This window comes from Zea mays, chromosome 2, assembly GCF_902167145.1.
Source record: "Zea mays cultivar B73 chromosome 2, Zm-B73-REFERENCE-NAM-5.0, whole genome shotgun sequence".
In the NCBI taxonomy this organism is placed as follows: Eukaryota; Viridiplantae; Streptophyta; class Magnoliopsida; order Poales; family Poaceae; genus Zea; species Zea mays.
The window spans coordinates 6,027,717-6,045,835 of NC_050097.1; the positions used below are offsets into that span (position 1 = coordinate 6,027,717).

Sequence of the window (18,119 nt, forward strand, 5' to 3'; positions counted from 1 at the left end):
TTTTTTGACGCGGACGCCAGAAATCCCGTCATGTCAGGTCCCGCCGTCCCGGCGCAGAGGAGAGCGCGAGCCCCGAGAAGCGCGGAGCGGAATTGCAAGAGCAGACGAGCAGTGTAGACAACGGGACAGCCATTGACTTCCCCGCCTACCCTGCCCCGTCCCGTCCGTCTCCGTCCCAATCGGATCCACCCGCCCGTCGTCGCCTATAAACTCTCCCTCCCATCCGCCTCTCGAGGGGCCCGGCTTCCTCCCAACTGCCACCGATTTGTTTGTTCGGCTTCGGCCCCATCTCCAGTCACCCGTTCCCACTTCATTGGTCGCTGCTCCCTCCCTCCACGGCCGATCCCGTGCCGGCGAGAGGGACCATGGCGGGGAAAGGGAAGGAGGTGTACGTGGCCGCCATCGACCAGGGCACCACAAGCACCCGGTTCATCGTCTACGACCGCCACGCCAAACCCGTCGCATCGCACCAGCTCGAGTTCAAGCAACACTACCCGGAGGCAGGGTGAGTGCGGGCGGGTTTCATGTTCTTCTCGGGCCAGAGATCGGTTGGGTAGCGGGTTTGTTTGCTTTTGGATTGCGCGAATTCTGGACCGGTGGTTGTATTGGAGGGAATCAGGGAATGGCTAATTTAAAGATGTTGTTTTTTTTTGTTTTGATACTGTGACTGAACTGTGAAAAGGTTTAGAAGAGTAACTGTTAGATCTGAATGAGTTAGCCGCTTTATCCAGTTGTCTTACTCTTAACTTTTTGAGAGAACAGGAGGGGGTAGCGCCTACTGAAAATTTTATTTAAACTAGAAAGAAAACATTGTTTTGAACAAACAAGTAGACGTATTACAGAAGGTTAGGGAGAGTTCCTACTGCCATTGCTGAAGCCATGCTAGGATGGCAGAATCGAAGCACTGGTTTTTCCCATGTACAACTAGGATTACATGTTTTTCTTTTATGAATAGAAACTTAATTGGCGAAGCACTGGACTTTCCCATGTACAACTAGGATTACATGTTTTTCTTTTATGAATAGAAACTTAGATGATCAGTGAATCAGATTTACCTCTACATACGAAAATGAGTATTATTCTAGGGGAAAATATAGCACCACAAAGTACCGAAAGGATCACTATGAGGCGTGAACTCTTTCTCTGCTAGACCAATTCGGTGCCTCATCAATTGGCAACTTTTGCTTCGCCTTTTGGTTTCCTTTCCCTATGTTCATTAAGCATGTCTACATAATTAATTTGCTTTAAGCATGGTAGTGCTGTAATGCTGTTTCACAAGCTATCATGATGAACTTTCAGGAGCGCTGATCATCTGACTCTGACCTTTGATATATTGTTTGCACCTGTGACTTCCAAGCTTTGTTAGAAATCTCACATGTTTTCTTTATTTCAGTATTTCCATTTATATGTGGATATGAAGCTAGATATCTACTATACCTTAGTCACGCTGTTTCATGCTATTTGCTCGAGTCACTGTAGCTGGTAATCTTAGTCCCATCTTCCTGTTTAAAGCGATGACAGTTGTCATGGTCTCTGATTTTGTCCTTTCTATGTTTGTGTGAACTAAAAGGTGGGTTGAGCATGATCCTATGGAGATTATAGAGACTGTTAAGGTGTGTATGAAAGAGGCAGTTGGCAAAGCCAAAGATGGTAAACACAATGTGGTTGCTGGTTTGAAGGCCATTGGGATCACAAATCAGAGGGAAACCACTGTTATGTGGAGTAAATCCACTGGCCGTCCACTGTATAATGCTATTGTGTGGATGGATGCTCGCACAAGCCCTGTTTGCAGGTCGCCTTCTTTTTATCATTCACTCGTTTTATTAACATTCGATATCATCAAATCTTCTCATCATGCTTCAACAACACAGGAGATTGGAAAATGAGCTGTCAGGCGGTAGGACCCACTTCGTGGAGACATGCGGGTTGCCAATCAGTACCTATTTCAGTGCTCTGAAATTATTATGGTTGATGGAAAATGTGGATGCTGTCAAGGATGCAGTCCGGACTGGTGACGCTTTATTCGGCACGATCGACACCTGGTTGATTTGGAACCTTACAGGAGGTGTTGCTGGTGGGCAGCATGTCACGGATTGCTCAAATGCATCTCGTACAATGCTTATGAATCTAAAGACACTTGACTGGGATAAGCCAACACTTGCTGTGTTAGGAGTTCCTGTTGAGATTTTGCCAAAGATTATCAGTAATTCAGAGAAAATCGGTGTGGTCGCCAAAGAGTTCCCGTTTGCAGGAGTTCCCATCTCGGGGTGTCTTGGAGATCAGCATGCTGCTATGCTTGGGCAGCTGTGCCAGAAGGGTGAAGCGAAAAGCACCTATGGAACTGGTGCCTTCATCCTTCTTAACACAGGGGAAGAGCCTACCCAATCCTCCCATGGCCTTCTTAGTACCATTGCTTACAAGCTTGGTCCAGCTGCACCCACTAACTATGCTCTTGAAGGGTCCATTGCAATTGCAGGCGCAGCAGTTCAGTGGCTGAGGGACAGCCTTGGAATCATTCAGTCAGCAGCTGAGATCGAAAAGTTGGCTGAAACAGTGCCAGATTCAGGTGGAGTGTACTTTGTGCCAGCATTTAATGGGTTGTTTGCACCATGGTGGAGAGATGATGCGAGGGGAATTTGCATCGGAATCACAAGGTTCACAAATAAGGGGCACATTGCTCGAGCAGTGCTCGAGAGTATGTGTTTTCAGGTGAATGATGTCCTCAGCTCCATGCACAAGGATGCTGGAGAGGCAGGAGAAGTAAAGAGCGCAGAAGGAGAGTTCTTATTGCGTGTTGATGGTGGTGCTACTGTTAATAATCTTCTAATGCAGATCCAGGTAAAGAAAATGACCTCTTCTCTCTATTCACATACAAGCACTTATGACTTATCCATGTATCTTAGGAATTGAATTTGTGGTCAATTATACTAACATGTTTTCAGTACATGTTATTTTTGCTCCAAAAGGCCATGCTTTCAGTTAGTGCTTTTGGCTCGTTGGAAATGGACGAAGTTGATGCTAACTCTCCGTACTTCTCTCCTATTAAGATCAACTCAGAACACCGTTAATCTGACGTGGCAAATTATGCATGCTAACAGCAGTAGACTGTCAGTTTCAAGTAGTACATTTTTTTTACAATGTATGAAGTCCAAACTATGTTTTCATCCTTGGATATCTGGTTCATCTGCAAATTGATGCACAAGTTTACTTGCATCCTCCTCCCAGTCCCAGTAATATCACCCAATCAGCAGGACGCAAGTATGGACTATCACGAAAAAAAAATCTAAAAGGAGGTTGCGAACTGCAATGCATCAATTCATCATATCCACGTTTGCTTGGTGATATGTGTTCTTAACTTGTGTGATCTTACCTGGCACAGATCTTATTCATTTATTTTCTTTGCAATTGCATTGGATGACTGAGGATAGCTTGGTTACTTCCTGCCTGCAGGCTGATTTATTAGGCAGCCCTGTTGTCAGACCAGCTGACATAGAGACCACAGCCCTCGGAGCTGCATATGCTGCTGGGTTGGCTGCAGGAGTTTGGACCAAGGAGAAGGTTTTTGCAGGTTTGCACAAGGAGAACACGACAGTCTTCCGCCCGAAACTGGATGAGGCGCACAGGAAAAAGAGGGCGGATTCATGGTACAAGGCGGTTTCAAGATCATTCGATCTGGCTGATCTTTCTCTGTAAATTTATCCTGCCAGCGCTCCTCTATCTGGTTTTGGAAGCTGCAAATGAATAAATTGGTCTTCGCTGGGACTAATCTTAACTGCTTGTTATTTATATATAACATCACGATGTTTATAAAAGTGAGTACATGAATATCCTCAGATTTTCAGCAGGAAGTGTTTTTCTAGAATATTTATGTGTGCTTCCATAGACCCGGATGGTTGACTGTTTGCTTCAAATTAAAGCCGACTATTTGGACTGCTACAACCATAATTTATAGAGATAAAAATATTGTAGAAGCAGTAAAAGCTGGTACGGGATAAAGCCAAGCGAACAACCAATATTGAACAAAGGAGGCGGGAAATGATAGAAGAAATACATTATGCATAAGATCGTGCTTCTGCTGGCTGTTTCATCAAATCCAGCATCCTGCAAAAGAAACTACTCAAACTAGCATGTCCTTGGTCTAGCTGCAAGCTCATGGTCTCCTCCAAGACAGAAGCGACGTGTCTCGCGGTTTCAGCTCCCTGTTCTCTGAGCGCAGTAAAATTTACGGCGGCATCTGAATGCGCTAGCGAGTTCCATGACCCATGAAACTTCACTTAGTACTGGTCGTTGGGTAAGGTCACTGGCGATGGGGAAAATTCATTTGTCATCAACAAGTCCAGCAGCACTTTCGCATGGTCGACGAGTTATGAGTTATCTTACGAGCCTTGCGTGTTATCAATCAGCGCATATCACCACGGAGCTCCAAACCTGCAGATCATGCAGAAAGAGAAATGGAAATATTTAGACTATCTTCTCAGAATAAGTTGCGATAAAAAGTTTGCTGGATTGCCTAGGCCTAGCAAAGCCAGAAAGGAGCAGCTATTCCGATAAGTAGGGCCGGGCTCAGAATGAAATGAGAGTGAGGATATACTTACAACAACAAGCGCCAAATGTCAAAGCCAAAGCATAATAATTGAGTTGAACAGAGGAGGATATACGCTGAAAATCTAGTCTTTTATACTTACAACACAAAAATGAGTGAGGGCCTATGCTCTCATTCCATTACACGTAGATCCGCCTCTGCCGATAAGACCAATATGCTCGAAGAAGAGTGCCGATTGATGTTTTTTTTGTCCTCTTTGTGGAACCAAAAAATGTTTAGCATGCAATGGACTAAAACAGACCTTCTTTGGAATATTGGCCTACACTAACCCACCAGGTAAAGCTTGGCAAAAGTGGCCTAGACCTCTATCTTTGAGCAAGCAGTTTCTTGTTGCAAGCAAATAGCCTTTCATATAACTGGACTGTTGATTTTGGTGATAGATCCGGAAGACCTGCTGATCATCCTTCTTCTCACGACATGACCTTTGTTGTTGTATAAACATTTCGTTTTAAGTCTTAACACAAGTTTTGTGCCCATCTGCAACTTATTCGTGGGACACATCCTAGACCATGTTTGTTTCCTTTGTAGATTATATAGTAGATTATATAATCCAGCTGAAATAAGTTTACAAATTATTAGACCATGTTTGTTTCCTTTGTAGATTATATAATCCAGCTAAAATAAGTTCATAAATTATTAGGTGGATTATATAATCTAGATATATAGATTATGATAATTCATAAGCAGATCATTAACTACTTATATAATTCATAAGCTAGATTATATATAATTTTAGAGGTAAACAAACAGTGCCTTAGAGCGTTTTTTTATTTGCAAAACTGACTTCACATTGGCATATTGTGAAATACTCACTCTGTCTTATTATATAGTTTGTTTTAGGTTTTTTTTGTCCATATTCAAATGAATAACAATAAATCTAGACACATATAATACACATACATCAAATACTGTATGAATTCATTAACACTCTTTCATTCATTAACACTATAAAACAAATACTATTTTAGGAGGAGTTTTAGGAGGAGTATCATTTGATGTGGTCTTTTAACGCTTGTAAATTGGAAATGTCTCTAGAGTCTAGCCTTATATGTCATCTCTAGGCTTGCAAATTCAGATCGAGCCATCTAAAATTTTGAGAATCTCTAGTCATTTTGTGATTCGCTCCTGTCATCGAACCCGATGGAATGGCCAATGGGTATAGATGGCCAATAAGCACGAGGCCCACGAGCCTGGCACGAAGCTCGCTGTTTGGCCCGGTCCGAGCCCATCACGGCCCGGTTCTATGCGGGCCCGAGCTGGCCCGGCACGAATAAGCGGGCCGGGCTCGGACAGGAAACTAGGCTCGGTGGGCTAGCCCGACACGGCCCGTTTACCTCTAAGCACGTTAAACCCGCTTTTTTGCACTAAAACGTGCTTTTCGGCCCGCTTTTTTCGTGCTACCGTTTAGGCCCACTGTGGGTCGGGCTCGGACAGAGAATCAAGCTCACGGGTTTAAAAGGCCCGGCCCCAGTTTTCTAATCGTTCCTCGCGGGCCAGACTTCATCCGACCGGGCCGGGCCGGGCGGCCCATTTGACCATCTTTACCAATAGGCAATGGCATGCGAAGTTCGGTGCCATGCGCCCGTGCCCCAGCAACCCAGCGGATCCCGATATCGCAGTGCTAGTGTGCTACGCGCAGTGAGTGAACCAATACCGTCACGGCGTCACTCATCCGTCCATCCCCGCGACCGCACCGCCACCGCCATCGGACCAGAGTACCAGACCACCACCTCCCCCCGCACCACGCTGCCACACTCCACCGGCCGCACCCCCACCCCGACCCGGCCACCCCGTCACCCGCCGCCGCCGTCCCCACCACAGCACACCCCGGTCCGTCCCCTCCCCTCCCCGATGTCCACCCCGTCCGTGCCACCGCCCTGCCCGCACCTCGCCGCGCACCGCCTGTCCTCACGCCCGCTGCGCTTCCTCCGCCGCTGCCTGCGCGTGCGCCCGCTCGGCCGCCCCGAGATCCGGCGGGACCCGCGCGAGCTCCCGCGCTGCTCGCCCTGCTCCGCCGCGTCCCCGTCCCCCACCTCCCGCCTCTACGCCTGCCTCTCCTGCGCCGCCGTCTTCTGCCCCTCCCACGCCGCCACGCACGCCTCCGCCTCCGCGGGGCCCGGCCACCAGATCGCCGTCGACGTCGACCGCGCCGAGCTCTTCTGCGCCGCCTGCGGGGACCAGGTCTACGATCCCGACTTCGACCACGCCGTCTTCCTCGCCCAGTCCTCCTCGCTTCTCCCCTCCACCTCCACCTCCTCCGCCTCCGCCTCCGCCTCCCCGGCCCTCCGCAAGCGCCGGCGCGTCGATTACCGCGCGTGGGCGCCAGATCCGGCCGAGTTCGCGCTCATGACCTCCGCGGACCCCACCACCTCCGCCTCAGCCTCCGCGCCGGCGGGGCTGCGGGGGCTCAACAACCTCGGCAACACCTGCTTCATGAACTCCGTGCTCCAGGCGCTCCTCCACGCGCCCCCGCTCCGGAACTACTTCCTCGGTGATCGCCACAACCGGTTCCTCTGCCCGCGCCGCACGCCCGTCAGGCACCGCGCCTCAGACGCCGACAGGGTCGCGTGCCTCGCGTGTGATCTCGACGAGATCTACTCCGCGGCCTTCTCCGGGGACCGCACGCCATACAGCCCCGCCAAGTTTCTATATAGGTCTGGACTCTGGATCTCGCGCGCTAATCGCAATGGTTGATGCCATTTCGGGCCTATAGCAGCATGCCTTACTCCTTTCTGCTGGATCCATAGCGTATTGGGAAAGCAAAGTTAATATTTATGGTAGCCAAAATGGGTTCTTGATGAGTTGTAACGTGGGAAAGAGAATCTTGCCTGAGATGTTGGGTTGTATTTCTTGCTTGCAAAGATACATTACAGTGCTATTTGGATTACATGCCTTGTATTTCAACTAGACCATGATCGTGCAGAATTGCAAATGGAACTACTTAATACAAAATGGAATGAACAGAGAATGTGCAACTGAAGAGGGAGGCATTTTTAGCATTATATGTTATTGCAATGCTAGTAGAAAAGGGAGCACAGTGACACGTCTCAATACATGGCAATTGATTAATGACATGGCATGGCATTTTTAGCGTTATATTTTATTGTAGTGCTAGTATGAAAAAGGGGGAACAGTGACAACAGCCACACATCTCAATACATGACAATTGTTTGCTGACATGGCATCCTATCCTATATCAAACATAGAACCTTAAGCTCCCAAGTTAACCTGTTCGGCCTAACTGCTTAAGTCATGTGGCATACTTAGCAGTCACTAAACTGTCTAAAAACATTTAAAGTGATAAAATGCACGAAAATCTGCAAATTCAGTGCAGGTAACGCTTGGCCAAGTGAATTTGTATGTATTCTGGGGGACTTGGTCTATGTTGGATAAATTTTATTACAGTTCCCATGTTTAAGGATATATGGACCATATGCATTCTATGCTTAGGTTATTTTTTTCTGGTCTTCTATGAGACTGAGCATAGAAAACAATATGACATCTATTTATTCTACCTCCTGAATAGAAGTATTTAAATTTCTTCTGATTATTGAGTATCATTGTGATTTTTTTAGTTGGTGGCAGCATGCATCAAACCTTGCAAGCTACGAGCAACAGGATGCTCATGAATTCTTTATTTCCATCCTTGATCATATCCATGAAAATATAAAGGATGATCAACAAAAGTCATATGCCCAAGGTATGCTTCTCTTTTGCTACTTTTGGGATAAAAGACCTTTGCATATGTTGCAGTCAATTTGTATCAAGTGGCTATGTATGATATTTTGTTTCTAGATTGCAAGTTAGTTTTCTAAAATTTGTCTTAATGAAGGTAAGATCATTTATTTTATGTAGTGGTGGATCTAATAATAGGAGTAACAAGAGCACACTTCCGTACTTCTCTGTGAGACAAGTGCAGCTAGATCCATGTGTTAGAATAGCAAATCTCTAAACCTCTGAGTACTAGCTACATTTTTTTTACTGTTGGTTCCACATTTCTTTGGAGGATAACCTTGCTTTTCAGCAAAAATGGCAGTTAGGAAAGGGGTAGTTTTCCAGTAGTATTAGGTGAACAAATCAGCCCAATGTTTTTTTTGATAAAGTGGATTTTTTTTCATTTGATTTGTTGGAACATGATTTTCAAATCCTAACTCTGTCATTTGTTCTCATAATAGGCCATGGGGATTGTTGCATTGCTCACAGAGTGTTTTCTGGTATCCTGAGGTCAGATGTCACCTGCACAAGCTGTGGGTTCACATCCACAACTTTTGAGCCCTGTATGGACATTTCCTTAGACATGGATGCAGGAGATAACAGTTCTTTTGGTGTTGCAAACACAAAGTCGCATGTGCGCAATGGAGAGCGAGGCTTGGCTGGCGTGAATTCCAAGGTATTAACTCTAATGAGGTGTTTGGAGAGGTTTACAAGGTCTGAGAGACTTGATGCCGAGCAGAAGTTCTTCTGTGAACACTGCAACGAGAGGCAAGAGTCCCTGAAGCAAATGTCCATTCGCAGGCTTCCATTAGTTTCCTGCTTTCACATAAAGAGATTTGAGCATTCGTCAGTCAAAAAGGTGTCGAGGAAAGTCGATCACTGTTTGCAGTTTCCCTTTTCCCTTGACATGGCACCTTACCTGTCGTCATCTATTCTCAGGAGTAGATATGGTAACCGTATATTTCCTGCAGAAGCTAGTGACGCGGACGCAGTTTCAGAAGTGTCGTCAGAATTCGAAATATTTGCGGTGATCACACATAGCGGTAAGCTAGAAGCTGGCCATTATGTGACATATCTGAGGCTAAACAATCATTGGTACAAATGTGATGATGCCTGGGTAACCAGAGTTGAGGAGCATACCGTCAGGACTTCTCAGGCATACATGCTCTTCTACGTGCAGAAGACGTTTTACTACAAAGCTTGTGAAAGAGCAGCCACAGTCTGATCTGAAGCAAACATTGATGACACAACTCCAGACCACCATAAATTTATTTGTCACCGAATCAGATACACATGTAGTAGTAGTTCGTCAATCGAGAGGGAAAACGGGCGCCGTATCCACAGCACAGCCATGGCCTGTCAAATCTTTTCGTTCTCCACTGACCTGTAGTTCCAATCAGAGAGAAAGCTTTTTCGGCAGATTTTTTTCTTTACAGACAGACATCTGCCCAAGCGAAGATGCTTGAATTTATGCATTGAGTTATATTGTGCTGGCTAATGGATATGTTGTGGCGATTTCCTTAATACTCAGGTGCTTCACCGTTTGGTACCTGTGGTGGTGACTGGCGAGGATGCTCTTAACCAGTTGTGCTTGTGTTCAATATAAGGTGGAGCAAGGAAGAGGAGTATAAAACGTGGAAAGAAAACATAAAGAAAGGGAACCGATTTTTTTTTAATGTGTTCCTGTCAGCAATTGCATTCTTGTTCTACTGAAGGTAGAGGGTTTCTTGCTGATACCGATTGTTGTGTATTTGCTCCCTTGCCTTTTTTTCGCTTGGTCTTTGTCTTAATGAATGAGCTGAAATCTATAGCAGTTGTCATAGTGCCCACTACCCACCAAAATGTAGGGCATTACAGTGCTGAGATGAGCAGGAACATGCAGACATCATGCGGGTCGCATTTTGCCATCTCTTGTCGCTTGAAAATCTGATTGGAGCTCTGGTATGAGTTGGTGTGATGAGTGTGAGGCTAATCGTAGATTCCGACCCATGTCCATGTGTGGTATACTGGTATAACAATCTGAGGTCAGTGCCCTGTGCCAGACGGCATCAAGCTAGTAGTACTGCATTATTAGTGGGCGCTCACAGGTTTAGTTCGATCGGAGATAGTATCCTGCTATTACGTGATGGTTATTTGCCTTAATCAGCTACGCACTCACCTATATAAGTGCATTCATGTAACCAGACGTTTAGAGCCATCTGATCGGTGGAGGTGGTTTTCTGGAACGACAAGGAACGCACTGCGCCACGCCACGCATGCCGCTTCCCAGTCCACCCAACCTTCGCTGGACTTGGTGGAGGCACAGGATCATATCGCCCCCACGCACGTACTGGACTGGACCACGCCGGCATGTGACAGCAACTAAAGCCATGCGCCCATGCCAGACTCTGGGACGCACACGTACGGGCGGTCCGTTGCTTGCTCGCCCCTGCTTCGTAGTACTAGCTGTTGCCCTTGCCCGGCCGCCTCCGACGACTCCACCCATCAGTTGCTTCCATCGTTTCGTTGCGTCCCATGCATGCATGCGTGGGATCGAGTCGTGTTGCGTTCCTCCTCCGTATATTGGTTTGCGCATCACATCATCCCCTGGTCAATCTGGAGCTTAGGTAGTGTTTGGTTACTAGGGACTAATTTTTAGTCCCTCCATTTTATTCCACTTTAGTTTATAAATTGCAAAATATGGAAACTATAACTCTATTTTAGTTTCCATATTTGACAATTTAGTGACTAAAGTGGAATAAATTAGAGGGACTAAAAATTAGTCTCTAAAACCAAACACCCCCTTAGTAAACCGACAAAAAGTCCGTCGTCGAACCTGAAACTTCCTTCAGTTAGGCCGGAGCGGACGGACGAGCTGTGCCAACATCGTGGATAAGATAATCACGTCCTGCTGCTGCTGCAGTAAAAAGCAGTTAGGAAACACTCCAGTTCTGTGCTGGGGACGCGTCATGGTCCATCAGAACAACGATCAACAACGGCACACTTTATTACCATCTGCCTGCGACATGCGCCACTTCCTTGCTGGTGCGTGCGCCGGGTTTGTCTGGAAAGCAATGGTAGGGCCATCCATTTGTGTGTGTGTGTGTGTTTTCATCTATACACACGCGCGCAAGTTGTCCTTAAACGTTTGTCCTCCTAACTCTAACTCTGTTCCTGTTTCTAGCAGCGAACGAAAAGCATCATTCACGAGTGGATAGCTCTTGTCTCTGTTACTCTACTCCTATTTAATTTAGCTGTTTTAAACTTTTAATGCACCAGAGAGCTAATACTTAGCTGCTACAGTTAGCTAGAGACATCTAAACAACTTATCTAATAGTTTACCCGTTAGTTATTTTTAGCTGGAGTCATTAAAACACCCATATTTAATAGTCCAGCTAACTGTATTAGCTACAAACTCGACTACACATTTGGTCATAAGCTAGTTTAACCTAACTAAAATCAGTTAATAGTTTCAACGGTCGCGGTCCTGCAGCGTACCGTGGAAACGACCACACCGATCGACTGTAACGCGGTTAGTTATTATTAATTGTCGGTTGACCTTGCCTACACTACACTACACGTAGGCCAGCTAGCATTGCCACGCTCTAAAGCCTCAACGCCGTGACCGGGGTACGCGGACGTCCCACGACACGGTCGTTTTGTCGCCGAAAAACACAGAAACCTCCCGCACGAGCCATTCACCATCTGTCCATCTGCACCGACTATTCCGACCCACCGAGCCTTCCACTCCGGCACGGCACGGCACGGAACGGCAGACGCCAGCGAAGCGGTCGGTTTCCACCCAATCCAATCCCATCGCGCCGGGCCCCGTCGTCCCCGCACGGCAGGAGTATACGATGTGACCGAGAGCGACAGCGACCAGCACCAGCACCAGCACCCGTCCGAGCCAAATACCCCCGCACCGATCGCGCGCACCTGCTTCCCACCCAAACTCGCCGTCCGCCTCCGCCACCACCCCCGCCCGCGCCCATAGCAAGCTCGCCTTCCACGCGCGCGGCCGCGCCAGCGCACCACGCCTCGCTTCGTTTTCCCGTTGCTTGACGCTGAATCCATTCCACCACCACCCAGGCACGGCCAGGCCAGCGCCAGCGCGTCGTCCCCGGCCCCCGCTCCGCCTCTCCGGTCGCGCCCGCCTCGGGGCGACCACCACCAAAATAGAAACTTCCGTGTGTAGGTGACCCCCGGCTTTACCCCCGCCCGACCGCCCCCACCCCACCCCGCCCACGCCTCCCTCCCTCCCGCCGGGACAAAACCGCCGCTCCTCCTCCTCCGCCCCTCCCCGCTCTTTCTGTGAGGCGGGAAGCGAGGCGGATGCCGAGGCGACGGGGCTCGCGCACCGCACGCGTGTGCCCGCCGCCCGGGGGCCAGGCGAGGTGGTGAGGTGAGGCCGAGCGCGGTTTTAAATTGTTCACCCGGCCGCCCTTCTCGCCGTAGTTTTCAGTGGTACAAGCAAGGGAGGAACGAACGTGAGGGCTGCCTGCCTGCCTGCGGACATGGGCTCCAGCCTCAAGTACCGATCTGGCCTGTGCCTCATCGTCGCCGTCGTGCTGATCTGGGTCATCTCTGCCGAGGTCACGCAGGTGCGCTGTGGATTCTGTAATCTTTTACGCGTGCTCCGCGGTCTCCTTGTTTATTTCGTCGGAGGTTCTTGGCTTGGGATGCATGCTGGCTTATCGGATTGGTTTTGGCTTGTTCAGCATCTCGGTTTTTAAAACGTTACGCGCAGGGTTGTCTGCAATAGAAAATTTCTCAGGGGAATGTTATGCATCTGGCACCATTCTGTCTTGAAAAGAACATCTGGCATCATTCTGAATCCAGCCGAGGCTTCACCACTGGACCTGGACTTTATTTATACCATAAAGAAACAAAGAAAAGTCAATTCTTATGCCTTCTACTGTATAATTCTGGAGTTAATGAGCCAAAAACTACATGTATGCTCATATGGATATCCGTCAAATCTGCTGTTAATGGTCTAACTACCTGTACCTGCCTGTCGTCAGTCCTCAGTGCTTAGCTTGTTCATGTAAACTCTGTCAAAGTATAATCATGTGGTGGTTCTGGTTGTGACAGTTCATCTGTGGCTCCTTGCCGGGTCCAGGGTGGTTGTGATTAGGAGTGGTAATGGATTACGATCCAAATGTTTCTTCACAATAAGTTAGGACCCTTAATTAATTTCAGTTTAAAATGAATAGGAACAGAGTTTGATCCTAATCCAATTCGATCCTTAAATTTTAGTGTAAAATCTAGATCCCATTACCACCCCTACTTGTGATATGCTTGATCACCTAAAATACATGATTAAAGGAGATACCGACGGGAATTAGAGGGCACTGGTAGTAGAATTTTGTCACCTCTCGACTGCAAAACACCTCCACTTCTAGTTCTTGGTTCTTTTATCTTTGGAAATTGTAAAGTCCACCTTGCGAAATATATTGAATGTTCATTTTGTAAAAAAAAATTTTGTGCAGGGGATATTCACAAAGTACAGACATCCATTTGCAGTTACTTACTTGGGGGCCTCCCTTATGGTCATATACCTCCCTTTGTCATTTCTAAAAGATTTTATATACAATTCGTTGAGAAGGCATTCTAGAAACACTAGTGCTTCCAAAATTGCAAGCAAATCTTCCTTTGGTGGTAGTGCCCCTTTGAAGAATGGTGAATTTCAGAAGATGTTGGAAATGGAATCACAGAAAACTATAGTGGTAAATTGCCCTGATGTGAGCATCCCTGTAGTGGAAGAGACAAAACCACTCATATGCGGAATCACTGAAATGGATGATGGCCTTTTCAAGGACAAGCAACTTTCCACTAAGGAGATTGCAACGTATGGATTGTATCTTTGCCCCTTATGGTTTGTGACAGAGGTAAACTTTGCATGTTAATTTGTAATTCCTGGGGACTAGAAATGTTCATCTGAATAACATTTGTTTCTCAAAAACTACTGACATATGTTCCTGAAAGCCTAGATTTCAATCATAAAAGCAATACTTTGATAGTTAAAGGTAACTCATTTTTCTCTTATGCTGAATGAATGCAGTATTTATCGAATGCAGCGCTTGCAAGAACTAGTGTTGCCAGTACCACAGTGCTGTCTTCAACTTCAGGACTCTTCACTCTTTTCATTGGTGTTTTACTTGGCCAAGACTCCATAAATGCTGCGAAAATTATTGCTGTTTTCATTAGCATGGCTGGCGTTGTAATGACAACTGTGGGCCAGACTTGGGCATCTGATGAATCAGAAGCAGGCAAATCTGGGTGAGCGATTTATTACTCTTGGCCTTTAGTCTTCTATACTCTCATAATCACAATGGTTTCATGATGATGTATAACATTGGACTTAATTTACTGTTGTTGTAAAATCCTTGGCATTGCTTACAACTAGAAATATACAGTTAGTTGGCTTGACTTGTTTTTTTGTGTTAAAAACAACTCAAAACATTTAGTATTTTTAGTGTGTCTTTTTCATATTGTCACATGGCTTTATAGTGATGAACATGAGACAAAAACAAATTTCAACTTTGGGGATGGAAATTCATTACGTTCTTTCAACTGTATTTCCTTGCTGATATGTAAGTTTTACAATTGCAGTTTTACACAGAGGACTCTTCTAGGTGATATGTTTGGTCTTATGTCAGCAATCGCCTATGGTCTATTTACTGGTAGGTTGTTTTACTTTGCTTTATTTGCAGTTGATCTCTCTGAATTCAGCCCCTAATTGTTTCGATATTATTTCAGTGCTGCTTAAAAAATTTTGTGGAGAGGAAGGAGAAAAGGTTGATGTCCAAAAACTGTTTGGTTATCTTGGGCTTTTTACCCTTGTTGCTCTATGGTGGATTGGTACTATTCTATTTCCCTTTCCAGATTAATATAACGGAAATATACAAATTCGAAATATGTAGTCACATTCTGGAAATTTCTTATTTGTGCATGCCTTTCATTGTTGGTTTATGTAAAAAATAATTTGTTGTCATTGTGTTTGTATTTCAGTCTGGCCATTAACCGCACTAGGCGTTGAGCCAAAGTTTTCAATGCCCCACTCAGCTAAAGTGGATGAAGTGGTGGTGGCAAATAGCCTAATCGGAAGTGTATTATCAGACTACTTCTGGTACGTGTTAAAGAAGGCTAATATATTTTTTATATTATCAGACGACTCTATTACTACTGCATACTCGGGGTAATGTTGACAGACTGAGAGACTGACCGTGGAACTTGTGGCCAGGGCTCTTTCTGTTGTTTGGACTACTCCCTTGGTGGCCACTCTAGGCATGTCTCTCACAATTCCAATAGCAATGGTTGCTGATATGATCATTCACGGCCGTCACTATTCAGCAGTATATATTCTTGGTTCTGTCCAGGTACGAGTATCCAGCAGCCCAGTATTTTTTTATCTTAAATTACATCAGATATCTACCATCTTACAACAGCTACCGCTACCAGTTTGGATGCTTTGAAGGTTCTGTTCTGACAGAGCCTTGTGTTGCTAACTCGTCATTTGCATTACCATGTTTCAACTATGTGTTCCTCTTCACCGTTCTAGCGCACTGCTGCATACACACATCTGACATTCTGTTTAACCCTGTGAGCTTTGTTCCTTTGCAGGTATTTTCAGGCTTTGTTATCGCGAACCTTGCAGATCGCTTTTCTCGTTCTCTAGGGCTATCATAGTCTCATAAAACAGAACAGGCCCTTATTAGAGCGTGCATCAGGAAGCTCCAAGGTCGGGTTGGTTAGGCCAATACTTCAGAAAACCTGGATCGGGAGATACCAGGAATTATTTTCCCTTTGCTTCTTTAAACATAGTGGAGGTGAATTTTGCCGTGGTGAATAGTGAAAGGCAGCAGATGAAGAAGAAAACATATGTTATAGCAACCCTTTGCAACTGTAAATTCTCTTACTACAAATTGCGCGACAGTGTAGACTGCGGCCGTTCTCGGCCCATGTCAACAGGCTTGCTCGATTTCAAATTTGCAATGTCCTTTTATCCGTGTTCATGGCAATTGCACCAAGTTCTACCGAAAAGAAAACTAGCAAAAAAGAAGGAACTACAATCGGAATATATAAGCATTAGGTTTCAAAACTAAATAATAAATAGTCATTTGTAGTCAAAATTTTATAAGTTTGACTGAAACCTTGTCCAAAATGGCAACTAATAGTGCACAATCTATTTTTTTAGAACTGGCCAACTGGGTTATACTTTTTGAAATTTCAATTTTTTAAAATATAAAAAGGAAATGGTTACGTGAGCCGGCCGTGACTGTTCGTGCGTGTCCATAAAAAGGCCCGGGGATATACGAGCTTGATGGATCCACCAGACATAAACACATCCTCAGGGCCCAAAAGGGCCGGGTATCGTTCCGTCGGGCCATTCGCTCCAAAGGCCTAGACAAAACCAAACCGAAGTGCAGATTATAGATATTTTTGATTTGTGGCTAACTGTATTATACTTTATCTGAAGTTAGTTGTCTAAATTAAAGAACTAATCTTAAATAGAAAAATTAGTCGACAAGTTAGACAGCGAACCAAACCTGCCCGACACAGGGGCCACCTGCGTTTTTTCGTCAGTAACGTGTCAGGGTTCAGCAACCTCCAGCCGTGACACGTCAACTCATCACTACAGGCTAATGGAGTTTGCCGCTGAGATCAGACGAGAACCATTTCTTTTCGCACACATGCATAACCCCCGGCCCCACTCACTTTTTGGTGTTATTCAGATTCCTGGTGAGCAAAGTTCTGGTGTTATTCAGATTCCTGGTGCTTTATTATTACGGCCGTATTTTTTAGGGTGTCCTTGTCGTTCGAGCGCTGCTGATTCGTGCAGCTGGCGATTGCCAACAGTGAACCAATAAGCAACAGGGGCCCGCGTCGCAACTTGCCAGACCAGCCGCAGGATTCTCCGACGTTGCCTTGTGCTACAAGTCTGGACTCGTGCTGCAGGCTGAGGCTGCTGGCACAATCCACAGGCGAAATGGCCCGGGGTATATAGTATAGCTAGCTGTATACTGTGCGTGCTTTTTTATCCCCGTGGCAGATACAAGCTATCCAAACAACTCTAGGTCTCTGCTGGCTCATTAACTTGTTCAATTTAGTAGTTTTAAAATGGCATGCGCATATGTTACTGATTATGGGCTACCAATAATACCGTACTTTTAAATTGAGCAGGATATAGTGCGCATAAGATGAGGTCTAAAAGACAGTCAGCCATATCAAAGGGTTTATTGCTCCGACTCCGAAACGCTAAATCTTTGCGTACGTGTCTGTGGAGTCTGGACGGCAGCTGCTCTAGCTGCATGCAATGCAGCTAGCTCATCACATGCGTGACGTATGGTGCCTAGCCTGTGAAATGAGGGCCAGCGCGCGCGTAGCGCAGTTGACCACGTGACAGTAGTGCGTGACCAGCAGACATGTACCACCAGCCCGGCCCTCTGCCTAGCAGTAGCAGCGACGACGACGAGCCGACACGACACGGCTGCATGCAGCAGCTGGCCGAAGACGTCATGGCGCCAGTACGTACACAGCACGTACGTTGAATTGCTTGAGTGAAGAAACACTAGCTAGCGCGCGCGCGCGTCGGTTGGCCGCACGCATGCATGCATGCGCAGTGCACGGTCGACCACCGACGGACCGCGAGCCGGAGCTCTGCCCGGCAGGTCTCGCGCGCTCAACAGGCACTCAGGGCAGTTCCTCCGGCCTACTGCCCGGCCGACACATGACATGAGCGAGCCCCGTAGAAAAAAGAACACGAGTAGCCAGCCAGCCAGCAGTGGCCCTCCCGTGAAGGAATGGGCGGGCCAGACCGGCC

At 46.5% G+C, this 18,119-nt stretch overlaps 3 protein-coding genes across 4 annotated transcripts; all 3 read left to right on the forward strand.

Annotated features, from left to right (window-relative positions):
- The first annotated feature begins 254 nt into the window (after nt 1-254).
- LOC100193522 (uncharacterized) lies at nt 255-3,843 on the forward strand. The gene is made up of 4 exons (NM_001138634.2): nt 255-505; nt 1,571-1,792; nt 1,872-2,838; nt 3,451-3,843. Exons 1-4 carry the CDS (start codon nt 366-368, stop codon nt 3,691-3,693), a joined length of 1,572 nt encoding a protein of 523 aa, NP_001132106.2. The 5' UTR covers nt 255-365; the 3' UTR covers nt 3,694-3,843.
- Nucleotides 3,844-5,948: 2,105 nt separating this feature from the next.
- Nucleotides 5,949-10,146, forward strand: LOC103645851 (ubiquitin carboxyl-terminal hydrolase 22). Of its 2 annotated transcripts, XM_020548091.3 has the most exons (4): nt 5,949-7,257; nt 8,179-8,303; nt 8,779-9,176; nt 9,257-10,146. In XM_020548091.3, exons 1-4 carry the CDS (start codon nt 6,158-6,160, stop codon nt 9,260-9,262), a joined length of 1,629 nt encoding a protein of 542 aa, XP_020403680.1. In that variant the 5' UTR covers nt 5,949-6,157; the 3' UTR covers nt 9,263-10,146. The 2 variants fall into 2 exon arrangements, with proteins under 2 accessions (XP_020403680.1, NP_001340287.1); NM_001353358.1 differs by having other exon boundaries at nt 6,244-7,257; nt 8,779-10,033.
- Nucleotides 10,147-12,535: 2,389 nt separating this feature from the next.
- On the forward strand, nt 12,536-16,216 carry LOC100273983 (uncharacterized). Its single transcript, NM_001148369.1, is given in 8 exon segments — nt 12,536-12,897; nt 13,786-14,184; nt 14,358-14,575; nt 14,909-14,979; nt 15,056-15,157; nt 15,308-15,425; nt 15,540-15,675; nt 15,920-16,216. Coding segments are annotated over 8 exon segments (1,197 nt in total). The 5' UTR covers nt 12,536-12,810; the 3' UTR covers nt 15,986-16,216.
- Nucleotides 16,217-18,119: the final 1,903 nt, after the last annotated feature.

Coding starts and splice junctions, on each gene's coding strand:
- LOC103645851 (NM_001353358.1), top strand. CDS start 6,455: ATGTCCACCCCGTCCGTGCCACCGCCCTGCCCGCACCTCGCCGCGCAC. Junction 7,258..8,178: donor CCCGCCAAGTTTCTATATAG/GTCTGGACTCTG, acceptor TGATTTTTTTAG/TTGGTGGCAGCATGCATCAA. Junction 8,304..8,778: donor ACAAAAGTCATATGCCCAAG/GTATGCTTCTCT, acceptor TTCTCATAATAG/GCCATGGGGATTGTTGCATT.
- LOC100193522 (NM_001138634.2), top strand. CDS start 366: ATGGCGGGGAAAGGGAAGGAGGTGTACGTGGCCGCCATCGACCAGGGC. Junction 506..1,570: donor CAACACTACCCGGAGGCAGG/GTGAGTGCGGGC, acceptor GTGAACTAAAAG/GTGGGTTGAGCATGATCCTA. Junction 2,839..3,450: donor ATCTTCTAATGCAGATCCAG/GTAAAGAAAATG, acceptor TCCTGCCTGCAG/GCTGATTTATTAGGCAGCCC.